Here is a 27,268-nt window from a genome sequence, read left to right as displayed (position 1 = left end):
ACAGTCCCAACAGCTGCAAGAGTGTTGGAGTGGTTCCACATTCTTGCCAATACTTGGTATGATCAGGGCTGTTTAAATAGGTATATACTAGGTTTGTTTGCATTTCTGTAATGATTAATGATGCTCAATATCTTATGCTTACTGGTCATTCACAAATCTCTGGTGATGTCTTTCAAAGTTTTTCCCATTTTCAAAAACTGAATTGTTTTCTTATTATTGAGTTTTAGGACTCATTTACATATTCTAAACACAAGTCCTCTATCAGACATGTAATTTACAAATACTTGCTCATTCTGACTTGTCTTTTCATTCTCTTAACATTAACTGTCTCCTGAAGAATGTTCACATTTATCAAATTCTTCTTCCATGAATCAAACTTCAAGCAGTGTATGTAAGAAATCTTTGCCTACCTCACCAAGGTCACAAAGACTTTTAAGTTTTCTTCTAGGTGTTTTTATGATTTTAGTTTTTAACATTTAGGTGTATGATCTGTTGGTGGTGTTTGATTTGGTGCAAGGTATAGACTCTTTCTCCAATTTTTCCAACACCATTTGTTGAAAAGTCTACCCTCTCTGTACTGAATTGTCTTTGTACCTATGTTGAAAATGAACTGACATTTAAAAATTTTAAGGGTAGTGTGGGTTTGTTTGTTTAACTCTGTGTATGTGCCATTTTTTTCTGTCTGCAGAGTTTCTGATCAATCCTCACCTTTGTACTTCGGTATGTAACATTTCCTTTGATTCTGGCTGTTCCTAGGATTGTCTTTTTTTTTTTTTTTTTTTTGCAGTTTTATTATACCGTATCTAGGGGCTCTCTGAGATTCCTGGATTATGCTTTGTTCTTTCATTAATTTCAGAAAAGTCTTGGTCATTATTTCTTCAAGTGATTTTTCTTCTCTATTCTCTTTTCTCATTCTGAGACTCTATAGGCATTAGAACACTTTATACTGTCTCAGAACCACTGGACACTCTCAACTATCTTTCTGCACTATTTTACCTTTGTGTTTTGGTTTGGATAATGTCTGTCTTCATGTTCCCTGACTTTTCTCTAGTTGTGTCCAAACTCCTGATAAGCCAAATGAAGCAATCTCTGATATCATCTTTTTATTTATAGAATTTCCATTTGATATAATATCAAAACTGTTGAAATTCCCTATATGCCCGTGCATATTTTTCTTCTACCGATTTTTAACATATTAATCAGTTATTTTAAATTTCCTAGCTAATCAGAGCTGGTCACAAGGCAGCTATGTGCATTGCTAATACTAGACCTGTTGTTTGCTTTATGTCTTGGTCATTAATCCTTTACCTTACTTTTGTGTCTAGAAATTTTTGACTAAAAGCTGGATTTCCAGTGAAGATGGAGGTAACAACCTAGGCTATCTGTATAGGGGATGAATAAGTCTATCAGTAGTTCAGCTGGGTTCGAGCTCTGCTGTTGCTAACTTTCACAGCATCGCAGCTTCCAACTACTCCAGCAGCAGGCCACTGCTACCCTGTGTTCAACGCACAGCCTGAAATATTTCCTTCAGTGTTTCTGCTCCACTCTCAGTTTTCAGCAGGAGTCTCTCTCTAAACTTTGGTCATGGATCACTGTTGCTTACTATCATATGCTAGGCTAATGGTGGAGGTAAGAGATTCTTAATTATCATAATCAGCCTCATCTCAGATAGGGGCCTTTTGGCCTGAGCCTCAGCACTGGAGCTTCATCAGTGCTCCTATCCTATGACCTAGTATCTTGGAGAGGGTTGGGGGAGGTCTTTGGTAGAGTTGTTTCTTGCCCCTTACACTCTGGTAGCAGACTGCTTTCTATCAGTTTAGGGTCTTGGGTCTAACATTTCCCACCATTCCCCAAAAGTCAAGAGGCTCAGTTTTCCACCCTTTTCCCACAAGCATGATCTGGGACATTTGGCTGAGTTTGCTTCTAACACAGCCACAGAAGAAGGCCCTAGAAGCAGGAAGGTTCACTGCACCTTCCCCCAGCAGATCAGACCTTTGTTTCACAAGAGAGAAGGTTCTGAGGAAAGGGACAGAGTTGGTTCCCATCCCGCAGCAGCAGTTAATCACCACCAACCCTGCATCAGCAAGGGGGACCCTCTCTAGTCTCCTGCTGTGCCTCCCAGTCTCATGAGCAATCTCATGACCTGTGGCTCTAGCCTGCAAGTGAGTGAGTGCAAGACACCCCTGGGTCAGGAGTTCCAAGTTACTCAAAATGTAATGGACTCTGCTAGCCTAGAGTCAGACCAGAAAAATTTGGTAAAAGTTTAACTGGTTTTTCAGATCCCCTGCCCTGTGTAGTAGTCACCTTTTTCTCCTATATTCTGCCCCTTCGTCTCATTCTTAGAAGGTTTCTTGCTCTTTTTTTTTTTTTTAATTTATTTGTATTGTATACAAATGGGATACATCTTGTTTCTCTGTACATGAAGTAGAGGCATACCATTTGTGTAATCATACATTTACCTAGGGTAATAGTTTTTGATTCATTCTGTTAATATCCCCCCCCCCCCAGTTTCTTGCTCTTTAGAGGTCAGTGCACTTAGTTGCCTTGTGACCAGCTCTGATAATGCTCAGGAAGTTATGAACATGTTGATTTTGTGGATGACCTACTATTGTCAGAACAGGAATGATGGCTTCTTGCTTCTTTCTACACCCTAAGTGGGAGTGGAACTGACTGCTTTGTTTTTGAGCCCTGGAACTTTTCCTTATTTTTTTAGAAGCTTAACTACACATTTAAAAGAATTTCAGAAAAATTAAAAATTAAAAAAAAAGAATTTCAGAAATTCTAGTTCATTTTTATTGTAGGGAGGGTAAAAACAATAAATGGCTGAATGACTAAGAAGCACATGTGAAAACACTGTTCTCCACTAGAATTTTCTGGAAGGTAAATTTTAGGTCTATTAGAAATGTTAGTTTATATAACTACGTCCAGAAAAACTATATACTCACAGTAAGCATTTCCATCAAACTTTAATTATCATTGTAAAGTAATTAGTAACGTCAATCAATTTTGTCCTTAAATACAAATAGAAAAAAAGAAAAACACAATGCAAATATTATCATCCAAATATACTGTGGTCAAAGTACTTTTATTTTTGAACTGTAAATCACAGAAGAAAGTGGACTTTGTATCATCTGTTCATGCTAGTTTCTTTAATTAATACTTTTCTTTTTTTTCTACTCAGTAAACTGGAGGAAAAAATTATATAATTTTACCTCGCTGACCATAAAACCACCCAGTGAGGTCAATCCTGCCCCCAATGATCACCTTCCAGCAATCTTACATTACAGAGGTAATATTTCACTGTCTTCTCTGCCTTCCTTCATATTAGAGTGTCCCTAAATGTTTGGTCTGTCAAGAATTTTCCACTGTGGGCTTTTTATGGTCTGCAGGGGATCTGGAACAACATGTGCTGCTTATGATGCATAATTTTGTTGCTTTCACAAAATTCTTTTGCTTTCTTCAGAACTTAACTTTTACTTTATTTCAGAAAACATCTACAGTGCATAAGAGAGGGATATGTTTTGAGCTGCAAACCAATGAAGAATGCAACTTCTATCATTAGTTGGTACTCTTCCATTTCCTTAGTTCAGACTAAAGGGAGAAGCATCAAACCAAATTATATTATTTCACGGCTTCCTAGAAACCACCCCAAAAATATTCATACTCAAACAGTGAACTTTTAAGCCTATATTTTCTCAACTGTAAAAACAAGTATAAATACATGATGTGCAGTTATGACAGAACTGAAGTGGGAGTTTCTAAGGCCCTAAGCTCGAAGTGACCCACAGCAAATGCTCTATACATTACTATTGTTTGTCCATGGAACTGTGCTCTGCTACTTGAAGTAAGACTTTTAAAAAATAAGGAAAGCTTATTATTCAAAATTATTTAGAAATTAAAAGCACTTTCTATAAAAAAAAAATCAAAGTAAGATCACTTTTTAAAAATCTACCTATATTCAGTAGATAGAAAATACTGGGAGAAATTGGTGATGTTTTTCTAATATTTCCACATATGAAATATAGTCATGCAAAATTAATAAAAGTAGAGTTAGTTAATCTTTTTAGGATCAGAATATTGCCATATCACGTCCATCAATTTCAAATAATCAAATTTCATATTGATTTATTATGTCTCTTTTATCATTACTCTATTATACAGCTCTACCTTCTCCTCCCTTCCCCATAAAAGGTCTCTCTAGGAACAAAAAAATCAGTGTTACACACACCACTAACACTCCATTTTTATTTCTCATCCAGGAATGCCGTCAGAATTGGGTCAATGCACCACTGGTTTTTCAGGTAGAGAGTTATCATCTCAGAATATTAATCTATTAAGCCCCAAGTTTTCAATTTTAAGAATGTTTCAATGAAATGAACACAGAGGTTAGAAATCATGTATTTATTTTTTAATGCTCTAACATTCACTTATTACTTGTCTCAAAAGAATAGACCTCTAAAAACTAATTATTTCAAAGTTATCATAAATGATATATTCAGGGTTTTTTGAAAATTGAGGTATTTAATAACGCAAACCATAATTTCATCTGAATATAAATGTATTCATGTTTCCAATGAGTTATCTATTGGTTATTACAAACAGCAACAAGGACCTTAGTGCCATGTTAGAAAACTGTAGAGCTGGAATTTAAATCTAACAATCTAACGAGTGGTATATTTGTTGCTTGATTTAAGTTTTTTATAGGTGATCCACATCTGGGACAGAACAAAATAGGTTAAGTTCAATCATCACTTATTTTAGAATTATTTTTAAGTGCTTATTATTTGCTAGGCATGATACAACAATGAACTAGACTGACAAAGATTCTGCTCTTATGAAAGAAAAAGACTGGTAGGTACCAAGCCAGAAAAGACATGGAAAGAATTTTTATTCTATCTGAAAAGGGAAGTTACTTGTATTTGTTTTCCCGTGGCTGCTGTAACAAATTAAGTTGAACTAAGTGGCTTAAAGCAATGGACATTTAATCTCTCACAGATCTGGAAAGTGGTAAGTCCTAAATCAGTATCACTCTGTCAAAACCAAGGAGCTGGGAAGGTACCCTCCAGAGGGCCTGGGTCAAATCTTCTTCCTTGCATCTTCCAGTTTCTGGTGGAGGCTGTCATTCCTTGACTTGTGATCGCATCACTTCAATCTCTGTATTCAACCACCTTCTTCTCCATGTATGTCAAATCTTCCTCTGCCTTCTCCTTTAAGGGCACATGTGATGGCATGTGGACCTACTCAAATAATCCAGAATCACCAAGATCCTCAATTTAGCCATATCTGAAAAGACCCTTCTTCCAAATAAGGTAATATTCATAGTTTCCAGGGAATATGGTCTCATATCTGGGGATGTGGGAGCATTATTACTACTTACCACACCCCATAAGTAACTCATACAAGATGGTGATAAGAGCTGACTGATGCATTAAAAGATCTCTCTGGGTGAAAGGGCAATAGGGAGCAATAGGAGGCAAAGGGGCAGGCTACTGTAGTAATCAGATGAGAGATGACGAAGTGAGAAGTGAAACACAGATCTGCCACAATCATGATCAACTAATGAGGAGGCTGAACACTAGTTAAAAGGAAGGTTCAGGAGCCAGGTTTCTTGTTCAAACCTAGTTATACCACTTGGTAGCTTTTTGCTTTGGGCAAGTTATTTCTTCCTCTATCAAGTAACAGCTATAGATCCACTGCAGGTGTTTTAGGCAGCTTTTTTGCTGCTGTGACTAAAAATATGACCAGAACAATTTTAGGGGAGGAAAAGTTTATACGAGGGCTCGCAATTTCAGAGGTCTTAGTCCATAGAAGGCTGGCTTCATTCCTTGAGGCTCAAGGTGAGGCAGAACATCAAGGACGAAGAGTGTGGCAGAGGGAAGCAGCTCACGTGGTGATCCAGGAAGCAGAGAGAGAGACTCCATTCTTCAGATACAAAATATATACCTTAAAGTCACATCGAATTCCCACCTCCCACAGCCACACCCTACCACTTCAGTTACCACTCAGTTAATCCCTTTCAGGGGGATTAATTCACTAATTAGGTTAAGTCTATAACCTAATTATTTCTCCAAACCTTCTTGCATTGTCTCACATATGAGCTTTTGGGGAGAACACCACATCTAAACCATAATACTAGGATTCAGAGATAAAACTGTATAGCAAGTTTGACAAGAGTCCAGTCAAAAGAAAGAACTCAATAACTATTTGCTGTAGTTATTTTATTTATACGTGACATTGCAGATTTTCTACTGTAGTGTTTTATATGACATATAGATTAAAAACCAAAACCTAAGTGGAAAAACAAGAAAATGAATTTAATAACTGAACAGGTAGAAACTTGTTTTTGTAATGCATTATAAAGAAGTCACCTATGCTATTGGTATAATTATATCATCATTTAAAATTTTATAAAACACTACAGTATTTTAGAAATGTATCTTGACAATCACCATTTGTAGTCCTACTTTTAAAAATACACAAAACTAGTGCCTTTTACAATTAAGAATGTACTCATCTTTTGACCCAACAAACCTATTTCCAGTAGTCAATCTTTCCCATAAAAATTAAAGCACCCATATGTAAGACTTAAAAAAAAAAAGAAGAAATTTATCTTGACAATCGAATTCTTTAAATTTCCAGACGTCAGAAGTTCAAATCAAATATCAAAATCTAAAAACTAAAACTTCAATTTAATATATTGTGGCAAAATAATTAAAACAATCAAAGACCACAGAAAATTTATTTCTTTTGCAAAAACACCCTAGGGTTAAATTACATAACACGATGAATGATGACCTAACCACTCATTGTCCACTCTGGATACAATTTAGAAAATAAACCATAGAAGTACATTGGAATTATTTCAATTCCAATCCTAACTGCTTCTGTCATTTTATTTTTAATGTCAAATTACTGCATCTCTAAAACTGTGAAAACAGCAGCCTATTTTTTAAAATCCATTTTCAGTTAAAACAGTATCATAAGGATTAAAGGCAAATTCAGCAAAACAAAAATATCAGTGGTGAAATTTTAAAACACAAAAAGCCAGCAAAATCTCCAGTGTTATTTTATCTGATGATCTTTAAGGTAAAGACAAGGTAAGGGTGAGCTCTCAAAACTGCACATACTTCCGTCACAAATGAATCATGAAATGATTACTTCTTGCATAAAAACTGTTTATCATTGATATTTTTATATTCTTTCAAAGTAAATCATTTATAGAAGACCAGAACTAGTACGTACTTAGATTATTTTTCCTCATGGACTTAATAGTTTTTTTTGTTTTTTTTTTTTTTTTTTGCGGTGCTGGGGATCGAACCCAGGGCATTGTGCTTGCAAGGCAAGCACTCTACCAACTGAGCTATCTCCCCAGCCCGACTTAATAGATTATTAACTAAGATACTCAAAACAGCAGGATCATCATATACTCGTCAGAAATCTGGAAGCCATCCCTCACTTCCTGAATCCAAGCCATTATGAAGTCACTCAACTTCAGTAAATGTATCTCAGGTATGATCTCACACTCTATTGTCCTAACAAGTCATCTTAATCCAAGCCACCATAAATATAAGGACCAGTAGTGAAGCTTTCTACTTGTCCCATTCCAATCCACTCTCCACACAGGAACCAAAATGATCACAGTAAACCATTAAGTGGGATTAAGTCACTATCCTGCTTGAAGCCTTCAATGGCCTTACACAGTCCTAAAAATAAAAAACTAATTCCAACATGCTCTGACCTCTTCTCCAGTCATATCCCATCCCCACCCACTAGTTCCAGCCACACCTGCCTCTCCCAGTTCTACCAAGCTCTTGAACTTCAGGCTACCTGCTGCTCTCCAGATCTGGGCTACTCATTCCTGACTCTTAAATGGCTGCCCTCCACATTCCTTCAGTTTTTGGCTCATCAAAGAGGCTTTCAAAGACCTTCTAGTAAAGCAGGTAGCCCTGCTACTTTATATCATTGTCTCCTGTTCTTTACACTGGAAGCCCTTATCACAAATGACAATTATACCTTTTGTTTATTTGTTAAAAGTGTGTTTCCTTTCTGTACTTCAGCCTTCTTGGGGATAAGTTCCTCATCTGTCTTTTATTCCTCTTTATTTCCCCAATGCTTAGAACAGTGCCTGCCCCTTGGGAAGCACTCAATAAATATTTATGAATGAATAAGAACGTCATTATTACTAAATGCTCACTTTGGGAGACAAGATTGATTTTTTTCATAAAATTAACTAAGAAATTGTGGCCATGGCAAGGTGAATAAAGTGGCTACAGGATTTCTGTCATGGTTTCACCACTGGAAAGTAAGCACTCACAGAAAGAGGACCAACCCGAAGAGCATGCTAACCAGGAGAGCAGTAAGTCTTCACAGTCTCTCAATGCAATGATTTAAAACACTTTGCATATAAGCATAGGTTTCATCATTTGAAATGGGTTTGATCAAATGTGTGGCGATCTACATTACACGTGAAACACTCCATCAAAGGATTACTGGATTCCCCTATAAAGCCCTTCTCGTTTGTTTCATTCATTTTTACATAAAGTCAGAATCACACAATGCTCTATTCTGTGTCCGAATTCTTTAATTCTTTTTCATAGTTTTTAGGCCCTTCTGACACAGAATCTAATCTGAGACATTTTTTTACTTTTTTTTTTAAATCTCTTTCAAATTTAGTTTAGTGTACAATAAATGAGGGTACTAATAAATGGTTGTTATTGATTAACTAAACAAATGAAGGCAAACATTTAGCAATAAAGATTTCTTAATACAAAAGCTTTAGTATACATTTTCTTTGTATGCATTTAATCAGTTAATCCTCTGTATCATGGATTGCTTTCAATTATTTCAGGAGCTTAATAAAATGGTATCTTTCACAACTCAGGTATGCCTTATAGTTTCAGAAGATACAGCCGATACTTCCTATAAATATAGTATGAATGTATATTCTTTTTGCTTAACTTTTTGGTGCTGGGGGTTTAACCCAGGGCCTCACATATTCAAGTGTATGTTCTTTATACATTCTCATAAAATTAATGCTTCCTGATAATTGTTACATAACTGCCTTTATTATGAGGCCATAAGCAAAATAATTTTGGCAAAATAATTTAGAAACTGCTAAAGGTCACTACTCTGTATCTTTCATCCTTTATTCTTGCTGTATACAGCATTGGACTTTCAACATGCTCTCTGTGGAACAGATTTAGCCAGCTCAACACAGAATCTGCAGCTTACTTAATATTTCTGGCTTTAAATCTTATTTGCTTACTTATATTAGCTCCATAATCAAGAGGACTTGAACATCTGTTCCTTTCTACTGTTGTTTAACTGGCATTTCCAGGATCCCTGCTAATAGTCTTAGGTCAGTTAATATCACTGAAATTGAATATGAAAATAAACCTGGTCTGTAGAGGTAGAATTCCTTTGAAATCATGGCATTATTCTGGGGGTAAAAATAGATATGAAAAAGCCTGATTCACATGTGAATGACATGCAATACCAAACTAAGCATTCACCACTCTAACCAATAAAAAATTCATATCACCTACATATATATGTAGGTGTCTTGTAAAAATGACACATTCCACTCCTGATCTAAAACCCCAGGAACTGAAATCATGCCAGATCTGCCTAAAAAGAAAACCTGAGGGCACACACATAATTACAGTATTTTAAGCATATGTAAATCAGTACAAAATTTAAGAAAAAAATTATAACCAAATGAAAAGTCAAAGGAAAGTATACAAAACTTGCCATTAGCAAAGCATTATCTCCATTGCCATGTAACCTCCCTGACCCCATGAGCAGGCAAGCTTCTGAAGGACACAAAGACTATTGTCTGCTTTATACTTTCAAGTTCTTATAAAGAAGAGTCTTTGCACATAGGTGCAAATAAATCGTAAGTGCTAATGATTAAATATTTAATATAACAATATGTAATCAGAAGAAAAGCGTATAGAGCAAACATTTTATATTCATAGCAGGAAAGTTAATTCTGAAGGAGTTTAGAAAGCAATAAAACAAACATAAAACCAACATTTTAGTCTTGTCGGTTATAATTCAACCTTAATTTGATGATTCTTCAATTACCATAGGACCTTATTAGAAAAATCATTAAATTATCAATGCTATGTAAATATAAATTAACATATTAATATAGGTTTAGTCAACAAAATATAAAATATTTATAATCTTACAAGAATAAGATTTTTGAGCTATTAAAGAGCTAACTTTAAAATGTTTCTAATGAAAAAACAACTTGTGAAGAAATCTTTATAACAAATCTCCCTAAATGTCTTCCTATAATTCAAAATGTATAAAGCAATCCTTCCTTTCCTCACTTATTAGATAAAAAAGATCAGCCATCAAAGCACCAAAACTTTCTCCCAACAATGACAATACACTACTGGGAAAAACTAGGAAACTGAAATCTTATTTCATACCAACTTACTCTGACTTTTGGCAAGACTCTCCGAAGTGTCTCAGTAGCATTCTGTCGCATCAAAAATGGAAGATTTGCAATCACACTTGTTCCTTGAATATCTTGACCAGCACTTACAAAGAAAACACCAATGTTAAATTTATAATTATGAACTTTTTGATTTATAATTATAAAAAGAATGGATTCATTTGAAAAATGCCTACTTTTAATGACTTCCTACAAAGTTTTAAGCACATCATTGAAATTTAGAAATAATATCAAAAATAAAATTTCATTAAGTAAATGAAATACATGAAGATATTATGACTGTACAAAAATAATATTCTGTTTATACACGTTTTAAGTCTTGAAGTCTTGAGTCTACTATTAAAATTCACTTTAAAATGATACCTCCTTTCTTCCTTGCCAGTTGACTGTAATTTACAAAAATACATAAGCAAATGGTAAAGTTTTATTTTGGTAAAATAATAATCATAGGAACAAGTAAAATCAACTATAACAAAATATGCAACTTACTTTTACTATAATGAAATTACTTGTTACATTAGACTGGCTCCATGACTTTCTAGAAACTTCTTTATTCTTCATGGTCAGTAGGTTCTGATTACACAATACCTTTTTGACATAACATTCATTAAGGTTTTATCAAAATAATCAATGTGATACTCTAGTGGGCCAAATGCCTTCAAAAAGTGTTCAGCTCTTCTAAAAAACTATTTCTATGAACTGCAAAATAATATTTGTTTTTAAAGATACCACATAAGTAACAAATGTTCTATAAGCATTTGAAATGTTTATCAAACGGATGCTAATAAATGGCCTCAGAGGGAAATTCTACCTATTCTTAATTGATACCAATTTAAATATGAATTATTAATGATATATTCACTCATTTAAAAGTTTTTTTCTTCTCTTGAAATGGAACTATTTATAGTTATCAGAGGTACATAAGACTTTTAATACATGTTTCTAAAAATAGTTTCTTAAAGTAATATGTTTCTGGCTTAGAGTTTTATAAGATCTGTTCTTAAGAAGTATGCTCTGATTCTAAATGAAGCCACTCTGCTGCAAAGAAGTCTTTCTTCCTGTTGCAATATGATGGGTTGTGAAATATAGGACACAATAATCTTTTCATTGTTCTCGCCATTTTCTAAGGAAATATTTTACTAGACAAAATTAAGATGGAAAAAAAAAAAAAGTCATGAAATCAGGGACCATTCCAAGATGGGGAGAGGACCAAAAGAGGGAACTTAAAGTGGCATAGTAAAAATGCTACTTGTAGTGGATCAAATCAGGGTCCCCTAAAAGATGTCTATACTCCTAACCCTGGAGCCTGTGAATTTTTGCTTAATTTTAGAAATGACCTTGACATGAAGAGATCATCCTGGATCATCTGTATCAGCCCTAAATCCAAAAACACAAACATCTTTAAAAGAGTCACCCAGAGGTGGGCTGGGGATATAGCTCAGTGGTAGAGTACCTGCCTAGCATATGCAAGACCCTGGGTTCAATCCCCAACACCACAAAATAAAAAGTCACTCAGAGAAGAAGACAGAATAGGGGAATGGAATCTGATCACAGACCGAGATGGGAGGAATGGAACCACATATCAGGTATGCTGACACCAACGAGGAATTGGAGAGGCCAAGGATAGATTCTCCCAAGGGCTCAGCTGATTTCTTAATTTCAGACTTCTTGTCTACAGAACTATGAGGAAATGTATTCTGTTGTTTTAGGCTACCCAGTCCGTGGTAATTTGTTACAGTAATCATAGGAATTAAATACACTACTAAAGAACAAAAAGAAGTGCCTGAAAAAAAATTATCTCAATATAACAATGCCTGACCCAGCGTGCAGGTTTAGTAAACATCTCTTGAAAGAAGGGGTAAATAGATGGCTAAGTGGATAAACAGATGTCAGAAATACTTGATACTGAATATTCAGTAAATTCTACTATTTACTAACTTCTAGACAGGAAAAAAAAGGAATGCGATCTTTAATGCATCATAATGTGAAGATGAAATCCTTCACAGAAAGAACAAGAAAAAAAGAAGAAATCATAAACATAACAAAGTGAACAGAAACAAAAAATTAAATGGCAAACTTTAGCTATAAAATATCAACAATCACATTCAATATAAATGGGCTAAACACATAAATTAAAAGGCAGGGTATTGGTAAGTGAATTTTAAAACATGACTCAACAATATGCAGCCTATAAGAAGCTCATTTCAAATAGTATCAGCAGGAAAAGGCTATATTATGGAAATGTGAATTAAAAGAAGAGAAATGGCTATATCAATAGCAGAAAAAGAAATCCTCTGAGACAAGAAAACCACCAGGAACAGACAGGGACATTACCTAATAATAAAAGGGACAATACACCAAGAGATAGAGCAGTCCTAGGGTGGCAAAATATGTGAAGCAAAAAGAGAGAATGGGAAGGAGGAACAGACAAACAAGCACAGGTGGAGATTTTAACACCCATCTCTCTGTATAGTAAAACTACACATAAAATCAGCAAGGACATATAAGGGTTCAAAAATCCCACCAACCAACAAGAGCTAATAGACATTAACAGAACATCTACCAACAGAGTACACATTTCATTTAAAAATCCAAAGAACATATATCAAGAAAAACCACATTCTGAACCATAAAACAAACTTCAACAGATTTTTAAAAATTAAAATCATGAGTTTTCTCTTACCACAATGAAATCAAACTAGAAATCAGTGACAGAAGGTAACATAAAACTCATGGAAATAAAACAACACACTTCTACATACTCCAAGAGGGTTAAAGAAGGAGCCTCAAGGGAAATTTTTTAAAATGTTGAAGTAAGTGAAAATGAAAATAGAACGTATCAAGATCTGTGGAATATAGCTAATGCAGTGAAGAGAAGGAAATTTATATTCCTAAATGCACACATTATAAAACAGGAGAAATTGCATATCAATAATCTAGCTTTCCACCTCAAAAACCTAAAAGAGTAAATAATCACAATGTAAGAAGAAACAATAAAGAGCAGAAATTATTGAGAATAAGAAGAGAAAATAATAGAGAAAGGGAGTAAAACAAAAACCTCATTATTTTAAATTATCAAGAAAATTGAATATCCTCTAGCAAGAATAACAAAAACAAAAACAAGAGAAGACACAAATTACCAATATCAGAATTGAACCAGGAGACAACACTACAGATCCTACAGAAACAAAAGGGTAATAAGTGAATGCTACAAATTATTCTACACATGCAAATTTGATGACTTAGAAAATGAACTAATTCCTCAAAAAAAACACAAACTTCCACAACTCACCCAATATAAAAGGGATAACTGAATAACCTACAATTATTAAATGGCAGAATTCATATTTTCAGACTACTAAAAAAACCCCTTCAGGCCTAGATAGTTTCACTGGAAATTTTAACTAAATATTTATTGAAGAATTAACACCATTCTACAGTCTTTCTGGAAAAGTCCAGAAAACCGAAGAGGAGGGAACACTTCCTAAATCATTTGAAGAAGCTAGTATGACAACCAAAACCAGGCAAAGACAACAACAAAATATAGAGCAATATCCTCATGAATATAGATGAAAAAATTCCTAACAAAATATTAGCACATAAAATACAGTATTATATAAAAGGAATAATTACACACCATTGTCAATGGGAATTATTCAAGAGATTCAAAATCAGTGTAGTCCATCATATTAACAGGCTAAAGAAAAAAAAAACACGTGATCATTTCCAAGAAGAAAAATATTTGCCAAAATTCAATATGTGTGCACTGAAATTACAAATCTGGTATCATTTACAGTCACTCAAAAAATATACCAACAAAATGGGTAGTTGTGTACTGAAAATTACAAAACATTGATGAAAGAAACCAAAGGTTATTTTAAACAATGAGAGACATGCTCTGCTTGTGGATTGGAAAACTCAACATAATAAATAGGTCAATTCTCCCCCAATTGGTATGTAGGCTTAACACAATTTATATCAAAATCCCAACAAGATTTTTGGGAAATATAGGTAATATTTTTCTAAAATGTATTCAGAAAGGCAAAGTTAAGAATAGCTAAAACAATTTTGAAAAAGAAGAATGAAGTGGAGGAACCTGTCCTTCCAAAATGTATTCCACAGCTATAGTAACCAAGACTGTATCATACTGGTCCGGGGACAGACCCATAAGTCAACAGAAAAGTAAATCAACAGAGACAAGACAATCTTTTCAGTAAATGGTTCTGGAGCAAGCGGGTATCCACACACATTTTAAAAAGAAATAAAAAAGACAAGCCTTGACCTAAAAGCCTTATCCTAACTCAAAATTATTGTAAATATAAAACTGAATTTTTTTTTTTTTTTTTTGCGGTACTGGGGATCAAACTCAGGGCCTTGTGCTTGCGAGGCAAGTACTCTACCAGCTGAGCTATCTCCCCAGCTCAAAACTCTGAATTTTTTAGGAAAAAAAAAAAAGGAGAAAATCACCTAGGATCTAGAGCTAGGTGAAGAGTTCTTAAACTTTCACATGATTTATAAAAGGAAAAACTGTTAAGTTGAACTTTATCAAAACTTAAAACTTTTGCACTATGAAAGACCCTGTAAGAGAATGAAAAGACAAGCAACAAGCTGAGAGAAAACATTTGCAAATTACATGTTTGACAAAGGACTAGTATCTAAACTATATAAAGAACTCTCAAAGACCAACAGTAATAAAACACAATTAAATTAGAAAATGGGCAAAAAGCACAAAGAGAGATTTCAATGAAGATGATATACAGAGTACAAATAAACACAGTAAAATATACTAGATATAATTAACTATTAGGCATACTCAAAACAATGAACTATCACTACACACTTATTAGCTTGATCAAAATTAAAATGATGACACCACCAAAAGCAAAGTAGTCAGGATCACTTAATTCATCGCTGGTAAGGATGTAAACTGGTACAGCCACTTTGGAATACAGTTTGGCAGTTTCTTAAAAAATTGCATACGACATACTCTTGGACATTTATTCCAAAGAAATGAAAACTTAATGTTCCATTAAAAAAAAATGAATGAGTGTTTACAGACCTTTATTTTAATAATTAAAAAGTGTAAACAACCATATGTCCTTAAATGGGTGAAAAGTTAAAGCAAGTATACCAGGGAATGCTACTCAGCATTAAAAAAGAACAAACCATTAATATGTGCAATGACCTATATGGCTCTCTAAAGAATTATGCGCAGTGAAGAAAAAAAATACCAATCACAAAAGGCTACATATTGTATGATTCCATTTATATAACATTTTTGAAATAACAAAATTGTAGGAATGGTTTCTAGGAGTAAAGGAGGGGTATAGAGTCAAGAGGGAAATAAGTGTGCCTATAAAAATGTAACATGAGAAATCCTATGGTAGTGGAAATCTTATATATCAGTATCCTGTGATATTGTACTGCAGTTTTTTCAAGAGGTTACTATAGGGGGAAACTTGCTAAAGGGTACATGGACTTCTCTGTATTATTTCTTACAACTGTATATGAATATATAATTTTCTCAAAATGAAAAGTTAAATTTTTTAAAAAATCAACCAATGTTAATAAAAATTTTAAAAAGATGTGACTGTCTCAATAGATAAATTTGATAGATCAAACATTTATTTATGATTTAAAACTCTCAGCAAAACAGAAATAAAATGGAACTTCTTAAATCATATAAAAAGTATCTATGAAAATCTTGTATCTAACATCATGCTTAATGGTAGAAAAATGAACACATTCCTTCTATCAGGAACAAGGTCGTTCAACATTTATCTCTTCTATTCAACTTTGTGTTGGTGGTCTCAGTCAAAGCAATAAAGCAAAGAAAAGCAGTAAAAAGCTTACATATGAGATAGGAAGAGTTAAATTGTCTTTATTCATAGAAAGCATAGTTGTCTATAACAAAAAGCCTAAACTTACAAAACAGCTAGTAGAACTAATAAGTAAATTTAGCAGTGCAGCAGAGTACAAGATCAATATGTAAAAGTTAACTGTAATTCTATATAATAGAAAAAATCATAAATTACAATTTTAAAATAATCTAGTTTGTATTAACATACAAATATGAAACATATTTGGAAATTGGGGAAAATATGTTCAATATCTATAGACCAAAAACCATAGAACATTTGAAAGAAATAAAAAAGACCTAAATAAATGGAGAGATATTATACACTCAAGGATTAAAGACTCAGTACCATTATGATGTCAATCACCCAAACTGAAATATTCAATGTGACCCCAATCTAAATCCCAGAAGACTTTTTATAAAAATGAATAAACTTGTTCTAAAATTTATATGAAAATGCAAAGGATAAATAACAAACAAAACAAAATTAAAGAAGAATGAAGGAGAACTAAAAATATTTGATTTCAAGATCTATTACAGAGTTACAGTAAGATAGTTTGGTACTGGCACACAGATCAATGGAAAAGAATTGTGAACCCAGAAATAGATCCTAATGTAAAGGGCATTTGCATTTTGATAAAGATAACAAGACAATTCAATAAGAAAATGATCTTTTTCAACAAATTGAGTGTGGGGGCAGGGGTGGACAGCTGAAGTGCCATATGCAAATAAAATGAATCTCTGCCTAGAGAGCCAATACTGTTAAACTTCTAGAGGAAAACTGCAAAAAACCCTAGTGAGTTTGGGTCTGACAAAGATTTCTTAAAACAGATGCAAAAAGCAAAAGTAGAAAAGAAAAAAAATCAACTAAACTTCTTGAGAATTTAAATTGTTTGCTTTTTAAAGCACTATTACAAAAATGAAAAGGCAAATCATAGGCTGGTATAAAGTATTTACAAACACATATCCAGCAAAAAACTTGTAGATGGACTACATAAGGAATTCTTAGACTTAATAAGAAGAAGATCCAACAAAAAATAGGACAAAAGATTTTATACTTCATCAAAAAATACAAATGGTATCTGACATCGCTAGAATGTAAGTGTTCCACTTTATGCTTTGAATATATAGCCCTTGCTTCTCTGCCAAAAAAAAAAAAAAATACAGATGGTAAATAAACAATTAAAAATGATCAACAAAATTTTTAAGTAGATTCAAATTATAACCAAAATAAGGTACCACAACACATTCATTAGAATAAATAAAATTGTAAAGACTAAATACACCAAATGCTGGCAGGGACAATGAGAAACAAGCTCTCTCATATACTACTAATGAATAAAAAAGTGTGACAGTGTCTTAAAAGATGACATATACACCTACCAAACAACCCAGACATTCAACTCTTAGACATTACCCAGGGGAAGAGAGCATACATCCACACGAACACCTGAACACTGAGTACTCACAGCAGCTTTGCTTGTAATAGACAAAAACTGCAAACAATCCAAATGTTTAGCAAGTATACAGTTGATCAAACTCTAATAACTCCTTACAATGCAATGCTATCAGCAATGAAAAGGAATTAACTACTGATACACACAAAAACATGAATTCCAAATAATTACAATGAATGAAAGAAGCCATACTAAAAAGAATACATACTACTGAATGATTCATTTGTGTAAAATTACAGAAATCAAAAACTGCTGGGGACCAAATATTCAGAGTCATCATGGTAGAAGGGCAGAGGAAGGATGGGAGGGAGGAAGGGGAAAAGAAAGGACAGGACAGGACAGGAAAGGAAAAGAAAAGAGAAAAAGCAAGAGTGAGTCTGAGGAACCACCCATTTTAAGCTACAGAAATGAAGTGAACCAAGTGTACAGCAGCAGTTTGCCCAGATGAAGCAGAAGGTCCATCGGGTACTGGACAACAGGCGCTCACTGCTTCTGTTAGTCTAGCAATAGGGCTCTTCATAATAATGAGGTCAAGTTATGGCAAAGAAAAGCAGAGTTGGGTGCAGTGAGCATGCCTATGATCCAGTAGCTCGGTATGCTGAGGCAGGAGCATCCCAAGTTCAAAGTCAGCCTCAGCAATTAGGAAGGCCCTAAGCAACTCAGTAAGACCCTGTCTCTAAATAAAATGTAAAAAAGGACTGGGAATATAGCTCAGTGGTAAAGCACCCCTGAGTTCAATCCCTGGTACACCGTCCCTTGGGAAAAAAAAAAAAAAAAAGCAGCAGAGGTGGAACAACCTGTAGACTACTTAAATGCACGGTAGCATAAAAGTATGATGCAGTTTGGGAAAGGGCTATATACATCATTTTAAAAAGAAACTGAGAAGAGTAGATTTGGTTGTGCGCTGAAGTGGGAACTGAACTTGAACACCTGGGAATTCCCTGGGGCCGTGGGCATGCTGTCATCTCCTGCTGACTTTGATCACAGTCCACATAAAGAAACCATGTATGTGTCATTAGTATGGTATGCTACCATCACTGAATGGAAGGAGCCCCAAAACATTCAACATAGAGGAGTCAAGCATAAAATACACTACTATTTGATATGGTATGTGCAATTTTAAAATAAATGTTTAATCAATGTTATACTCTTTCTTAAACAAAGCAAGTTTCGAAGAATTCAAAATCTACAACTTTCAACTGGAGCAACCACCACAGCCACACCATGAGCTGTTCCTGTCTGCCCCAACTGCACTGCTCTTTGGGACAAGCTTCTTTTCTAGGATACTCACTCAGAAACAAAAGGACACAAGCCCACTCAGCAAACCATCCTTCTAAAACCAAAAAGAACTGGGTTAATCATCATCTGAACACTAGTGGCTAAAAAGGGAAGAGAGAAAAATAAGACTAGTTAAATAAATGAATTTAGGACAGCTATCTTTTAAATTCTAAATTAGTGTTACTAATTATTTAATTCCCAGTGGGAGATGCACCTATTTTAAAGAGCCATTTATAGTAATATATTAAACCAATGAAAAACAAGTCAATGCACTCAAGCATTCTTTGCTATAATTAAAAAAAAAGTTTAGTAATCTTTATTGCCATAGCTTCTTCCATTGTCATTGTAAACATCATTCAGAAGAATGACCAAAACCAATTTTGGACCTCCTATAATCCAAGGGTGTTTGTCCAAATTATGCCTTCCCCAAGCCTAGCACGGTAGCACATAATGAGAGCTTCATAAATAGTTACCCATTTAAACTGATGTATCTCCACTCCACGTCAGCAGCCCACCCTTCCTATCAGAGGCAAGATCCTACTACCAGGCAATGCTCCAACTCTAGAGTCTCAAACTCTGATTGTGCTTGTTGATCATGAACTCTTTTATCTTTTCATTGCTAAGCCCAATGTTCACCCTCTTTATTCCCTCAATTCCTTCCTATTCTCCAGGTTCTTACTTCCTCTGGTTTCACTTTCTTCCTTGCCAACCTTAACCTCACCATTACTTTGGGCTGATTCTCATCAACAACCTTACCTCTTCTTCTCCTCCTAATAACAAGAAAACCAGAGCATCCAATAGAGTATATATCAGGCATTATGCTAAAAAACACCTTACCTGCATTCATCTTAATTCTCACAAAAATCTTATAAAGTGGGTAGACACTACTATTGGCTCTATTTTATTTTACCTTTAGAAAGATAATGACACTTGCCCTAAATTATCTGGCCTGCACACCTCCAAACCCATACTACCAACCATTACTGCCTTCCTTCCAAACATCAAAGACATCCATCTGCTCTTTACATTCCCCTCCTGCTCCTCCTAAGCTATATGGCACTACTAGAGAAAACGGCTTAATGCTTTTAAATCCCCAGTACCGGGGGGGTGGGAACCAAGGTTACAAAAAAGAATCCAGTTTCCCATGTCATAAAGAAACACAAAATAACCAATATGTAGCAATCAAGAAAAGGATCAGAAATCCTTAATAAATGATATTACCTAAAGCACTTTCAGAAACATCTTGGGTCTCTAAAAATGAGACTATCTCTGCCACTTTCTAAGTCCCTTGACTTCCCTACCAAAAAACAGTCACAAGCTAGAATGGATGGAAATAGAGCTGGAAATGTGGCTCAGTGGTAGAGTGCTTGTCTTGCATATCTCTGTGTTCCATCCCTGGCACCACCAAATAATAAAAGAATGAATCTAGATATTAACAATATTATCTTTCTCTATCCTTATATAGTACTCCTACCATCTTAGAACTCAAAATCTAAAGAGGAAGACAAATTGACATACTAAGAATTTTGACTTACAGCAAAAAGTCCCACATCTTCCTGGCCTGAACAAAGTACATAATTATTTAGTCCTAATCCAATTGGGAAAGGGAAAGGAGAAGGAGATGCCTCCCAAAAAAGATGATGTGTGTCAGTCACAACTGTATCTGAGACCCCAGTTTTGCTACTGTCTGACTATGTACAGAACATTAAATGATCTGTATTCCTACAGAACCAGTGATACTAATCCTAGAAGCTGTCATTTAGATCCAAAAATACAACACGAAGTCATCAATACTGTGCTTGACTTTCTGGCAATGAAGTGGGTGACATGCAGGTCTTGCTTAGAGCTCACAATGAAAACTAAATTTTACATAGTTGATATCTGAATCATTTCTTTACTCCCATTGATTAAGCAGTTTGTTTTAATGAACAGATCAAAATAAATAATTACCTTTGGAGAATTAACATCCAAAAAAGATAAAACCCCCTGATAAGGGAAAGATAAAGGATCTAAAGCAGAAGACACTGAATACTACAATCCATAATATCAGTAACTTTTCAAATATGATGTATTTCCACAAGAGTATTCAACTAATGTTAAAACTTCAAAACATTGTTTATAAAGTCAGAGAACCATTTAAACCTGATTATAGTCATCACACTTAGGACCACAGAGAAGCAAATTACTTATTTTCCAATAATAGGGTCAAAGGAAAGGTAAAAGAAAAATTAAAATTTAAGGGCCTACTATGTGCCAGGCAAGGCACTGTACATGCACTTTTCTCATTAATCTTTACAATATATGAGCAATGTATTTTTATCTTTACTTTACTTGCTGAGGAAACTCAGGCCCAGAAAATATAATGCAAGTCACCCCAGGTCACTCAATTAGTAAAGATAGAGCTAGGATTCTAACATGAGTCCTAAATCCATAACTGACAGACAAGATACCACCTCTGATCAGTCCCATCAAAAGAAGTAGCTTAACTGTGAGCCTGTTCACAAAGTTCTTTAAATTGACAATTTTCCAAGAATTATCACATGATTCATTTGATAACATTCGTGCTACAATGAATGTCTTTACTGGTAATTTCTGCTGTATATCCTCTGCTATCACAAAGCCTCATCAACAAAATAAACAAAAGTTTCACATCATTGTGAAGAGACAAAGTCCAGCTATACAGAGAGCACTAACTGCCAAGCTCACAACAGCACACAGGTGAGCACAATTGTCACCTGCCCCAGAATGAAATGAACTTATTAAGGTGCAAGCACACCAGAGGCATTAATAAATCTTTTCTTATTTTTTATGTTGCTTATTTTGGATTTTTTCTCCATTATAATTAAACATCAACAAAACTGTATCCGCTGTTAGTTTTTAACTTTATTAGCATAGTAATCATTGTTAAATTTTCATTTCAGTTACATGCACATAAACATGCATGTGTATCTGCAGGTTCACAATTTAAACTGTATTCTTATTATGGGTTGTGGTTAAAAAAATAAAAAGTAAGTTGAACAAGCACTGCTCTGCAGTATTTTGCAGAAGAGGGGAAAAAAACAAGGTCTGTCCTAAATACATGAGCTATAGCAGGAATATTGAAAAAATATAAGTTTAGAAATAACTACATAAACTTGGAAGATTTCTGGAAACACAAGAAGTTCCTTCCTGCTATGTTTTTTAACCAGTGTTTCTATTCCTCATTAACAAACAGTTGTAAAAATTCCAAAACACTTTTTAAAAATACATAAATATGTTATGAGGGGACTTCATATAAATATGTTAGCAGGGGAAAGAAGTTACTAAGAAGATGTACTACCACCCAGGAAGAGAAACTCACGAGGGCAAATAGTTACCAACAGTTATAAACAGAGATAAACGCAGGCTCAAATTCCACCTCCTCCAGAAAGAAGGGATGATCAACAGCTATCACTCAAGGGTAAGAGAACCTACAGAAGACAGGGGACACTGATAGGTCAAACCATTCAGGAAATACTTAGATGGTTCTGGATTCTCCAACAGAATCTAATAATGCTTTGTGTTTACACAGAATCTGCTGGCAATAAATATTGACTGAGTACTGAGAAGAAAAGAAAGAATATAAAATTACTCCTAGGTTTCCCTTCAGAATGAATTAAAAGATGGTCAATTCTCAATCAAACAGAGGCATATTTAGATAAAAAGTGATGGCTCAGTTTCAGGCATACTGAATTTGAAAAGCCAGCAGGACATTCTGGTGGAGACAACTGGTGGAAAAACTGGTCAGGTTGCCAGCAAGTCCAAAGTCCAGAGGAAACAGTCAAGGCCACAGTTACAAATTCACAAGTCATGGCATGGAGACAATGATTGGAATATAGAGTAGACAGTACAACCTGGAAAGAGTCCCAAATAACACAAAATGGTTCCTGTCTGTTCCTTTGAGTGTTATTACTGTAAATGAGGCACTGAATCAGAATTATAATGCAAACAAGTCAATTATAATATTTAAAAGCTCATCAATCAACCAAAAAGCAATCTGTAAAAGCTGTGTGAAATAATGATCCCTTTTTCTCTAAAGCTAAGGATAAAATAAAATAATATATAATGTGATACTGGAGTTAAAGAGGACTTCAGAAATCCAACTCACCTTCTTCACATCCTTCACATGTGAAAGTGAAGAAGCAAGGTTGACAGAGATGATGGAACTTGTACAAGGTCAACCAGTTTCTGTCAGGATCAAAATATCACCTCCACAAAGCAAGAGTCTCATGTTCTAAAGACTATCTGTCCTATAAGATCTTTCATGGTTCCTAAATAACTATTCATTCAAATTAATTTCACACATGTATGTTTTCTTCTTTAAGAGAAAGTCAATTTTCTCCCTGATGTCCCTTATAAATAAGAACTATTTTAGACAATTATTTCTTTAGCAATATATGAATTATATATTCCCCAGTTATCCTAAAAGAAAAAAATTTTTTTCAGTTTTTCTGAGGTATAGTTGAAAAATAACTGTGTACCTTCAAAGTGTACAATATGATGGGTTTTTTACCCTTTTATTATAAACTGATAAATTGTAATTGTATATATTTGTGGTACAAAATAATCGTGATAATTTGGCTAATGTTTACATTGTGAAGTGCTTACCAGAATCAAGCTAATTAGTATATCCACCACCTCACATACTCATGTTTTTGGTGGTGAGAATACAATAACGCACTGTACAAGACATTTCCATCAATAAGGGACCAAACATATGATGGAGGTCCCGTATATACTGCCTATCACAGTAGACGTTTTAGTTTGTGTAGGTACACTCCATGCGGTTCACACAATGATGGAGTCCCCTAATGATGAAGTCTCAGAATGCATCCCTGTCATTAAGCAATGTAACTGTACTTAAGATCTACTCTTGTAGCAAATTTCAAATATACAAATGTCTAAGCAAACATTGCTATTAATATCATGTAATTAAATGTATGAAAAATTCAAGTAAGTTTTCTATATAGCTATCTCTCTATATATACACATACAAATATATATAAATACACATGTATTTTTAAAGTAAAATATGTGTTTAGTCAGGTTTTTTGCTGCTGTGACCAAATGACCTGACAAGAACAATTAGAAGAGGGAAAGTTTATTTGGGGGTGCTCAAGGTTTTGGACTCTTAGTCCATAGAGGGCTGGCTCCATTCTTCAGGGTCTTCAGAGAACATCATGGCAAAAGTGTGTGATGGAGGAAAGCAGCTGGGGACATGGCACCAGGAAGCAGAGAGACTAAGCTCAGTCCACAAAGCATAAACCCCAAAGGCACACCCCCAACACCCTACCTCCTCCAGTCACAGTCACTGCCCAGTTAACCCCTACCAGGAGACTAACGCGCCAATCAGGCCCAGGCTCTCGTAACCCAGTCATTTCACCTCTACGCTTTCTTGTACTGTTTCATATGTGAGCTTTCAGGGGACGCCTAATAATCAAACTGTAACAACATGTATATTCCTAAATATCAAGATTTTTATATTAATTCACAAAACCAGGTCCACATACTGTTTATGTGGGAATCATGAAAAAACTAAAGGATATAACAGGATTTCTTAAAATAAATGTAGAGGGGCTGGGGGCGTTGGGGCTCAGTGCTGGTGTGCTCACCTCACATGCATGTGGCCCTGGGTTCAATCCTCAGCACCACATAAAAATAAAATGAAGGTATTGTGTCCACCTTTTAAACAAAACAGATATTGATACAAAACAGACTCTGACAAAGCAACAAGTCATTCCATTCTTATACACCGTCTACCTGAACAAATGAAGATTTAAAGCAGCACGTGTTAAAACAGTTAAAAAAAAAAATTCTGAACCTGATTTTCAAAAAAATACTAGTCAAAAATATCAGAACTGACCTTGAGCTCTTTGTTTAAGAAAACTAGATAGTAAATATTTTTCAAGGACTAGAGAAATACATGCACCTCTGGAGATAAGTTCATAACTGGGATGAGCAGTAAGTTTAATTTACAAAGTCACAGCACAACAAAGAACCTTAACAGTCTGCCTAATAAATCTCCCTCACTTCATTGACAGAACACAGAGAAGCTAGATTACGTCCCCAAGGTCATACAGCTGGTCAGTGGCTGTGCTCCATGTTTCTTAGCAACAAAGATTAAAAGAAAAACAGAACTTAGATATCTATTGCTGCATAACAAAAAGAAACAAAATTAGCCTAGAGACTAATTGTGTTTTTTCTTGGATAATTAGAGACTAGAGGTAAACTAATAAAATGTGTGCTATTTTGGAACATGAAGAAATATTTTCCTGAAAAAAAAGAAAGAAAGCCACATTTATTTGTCCACTAATATGCTAAAAGATGAAAAATATGTTTTCCAAAGTAGAAACACTGGGCTGAGAGCAGCTGAGTGGTACAGCACTCGCCTAGCAAGCCCAAGGTGCTGGGGCAGAGTGCAGATTTTGAAGACCACTACCCCCAAGCAGGTTCCTGCTAATCAAGTATTTGAAAACCATATTGACTAAATAAATGTTTATTTTTAATGTATGTATCAGAAAACTACAGAATCTTGTGAGCATCCCTATTTTGTAACAGAAAGATTTAATCTGCTTAAGTATCAGAGATGAAAACAGGAAAAAGATCAGACACTCCCAGGGTTGTAGCCTCTGACATTACATAGATGGTGCCATTATCTGAGATAAGGAAGCAAACCACATTTGCGTAAAGAGCTAAAAGAAATGGAGCGAGCATTGCAGGTATCTGAGAAGAAGCACTAAAAGCAGAGGAAACAGCAAGTGCAAAAGGCCTGAGGCACATGTGTCCTTGGTGTCTCTGGGGAACAGCAAGGATACTGGAGTACAAACTAAAGGAAGAAGGAACAGTAGGAAATGAAATCACAGCAACAATGGAAGAGGAGATCAAAGAAACCAGACAGAGCACGTTCTCAGATCTTTATGCAACTAGCTACAGAAATCTGTAACAAAGAAGAAATCTCAAAGGAAATAAAATATGTACTTTTTTGAAACAAATGAAAATGAAGATACAACATACCAAATATGGGAGAAGCAGCTAAAGCAGGCCGGGAGGGAAAGTAAAGCATACAATGCATGTATTTAGAAAATCTAAAATGAATAAGTTTCCACCTTAAGAAACAGTGAAAAAAAAAGTAAATGCAAAGTAAGAAGAAAGAAGGAAATGATAAAGACTAGAGCAAAAATCAACAGAACTGAAAACAGAAAAGCACTAAAGAAAATTAACATCGAAATCTGGTTCTTCCAAAAGATCAATAAAATTAATAAACTTCTAGCTACGCTAACCATGACTAAAAGCAAGAAGACACCAATTATTAATATCAGGAATCAAAGAAAAGACATCGCTACTGATATGATTGTTTAAAGGATAAAAGAGAACACTAGCCTAGCATATCTCAGATGAAACTGAGCAAGGACTGAAGTCTTATTACCCAACTACCAAAACTCAGGTAAGGGAAGAGACAGCCCAAAAGCCCTGCATCTATTAAAGAAACTGAATTTTGTGCTAAAAACCTCTGAACAAAAACCATTCCAGGTCCAGATAACTTAATTGGTGAAATTTACCTAACATTTAAGGTAGAAATAATACCAATTCTACACAGCCTCCCCCATGAAATAGGAAATTTTTCAAGCCATTTTAGGAGCATTTTACACTAAAACCAAAAAAATGAAACAAAACCAATAGACCAATACCACGCATTAACACAGACTAAAGATCTTGTTAGACTCTTACTGTACACGCGTGCCTCAGGCCTTCTGCACTTGCTGTTCCCTCTGCTTTAGTGCTTCTTCTCAGATACCTGCATTGATAGCTCCATTTCCTTCAGTTCTTTACTCAAATGTGGTTTGCTTCCTTATCTCAGATAACGGCACCATCTATGTAATGTCAGAGGCTAAAAACTTGGGAGTATCTGATATTTTTATATCATAATTAAGTAGGACCGTCCATGTATAAATCATTTCCCTCCCCTCATCAGGGCCAGAGGAGAGCTGTTCTCTCCCCAAGAGGCCCAAGCTGTCCCTTCTGTGAATCATTCCCTCTTCAAGATCATCCTCTTTGCAAACAAATAGTTCACAGTTGTACTTGCAAGTAAATGCTGGTTATAAACACTATCAAAAAAAACTTATAACCTTATTGTCAAGTAATTCCATTTATAAACATTACCAAGAGAACTCAACAAATGAGACTTCTCAGACT

At 34.8% G+C, this 27,268-nt stretch overlaps 1 protein-coding gene across 6 annotated transcripts in view; it reads right to left on the bottom strand.

Moving 5' to 3' along the window:
* Ppp4r4 (protein phosphatase 4 regulatory subunit 4) overlaps positions 1-27,268 on the bottom strand; it is a 106,738-nt gene that overhangs the window by 64,406 nt on the left and 15,064 nt on the right. For 5 of the 6 annotated variants that reach the window (XR_007107287.1, XM_047541857.1, XM_047541858.1 and 2 more), the window contains exon 3: positions 10,448-10,550. Coding sequence is in view for 5 of the 6 variants with exons in the window: in XM_047541857.1 (XP_047397813.1) it covers positions 10,448-10,550 (103 nt within the window). In the remaining variant the exon portion in view is untranslated. Of the gene's footprint in view, positions 1-10,447; positions 10,551-14,102; positions 14,163-27,268 lie in introns of all 6 variants that reach the window. The other variant, XM_047541859.1, reaches the window with a different exon arrangement.

Source organism: Sciurus carolinensis, chromosome 2, assembly GCF_902686445.1.
Source record: "Sciurus carolinensis chromosome 2, mSciCar1.2, whole genome shotgun sequence".
NCBI classification, from domain to species: Eukaryota; Metazoa; Chordata; class Mammalia; order Rodentia; family Sciuridae; genus Sciurus; species Sciurus carolinensis.
Note: the sequence above shows the minus strand (reverse complement) of the source record. Positions and strands in the feature narration are given on the sequence as shown.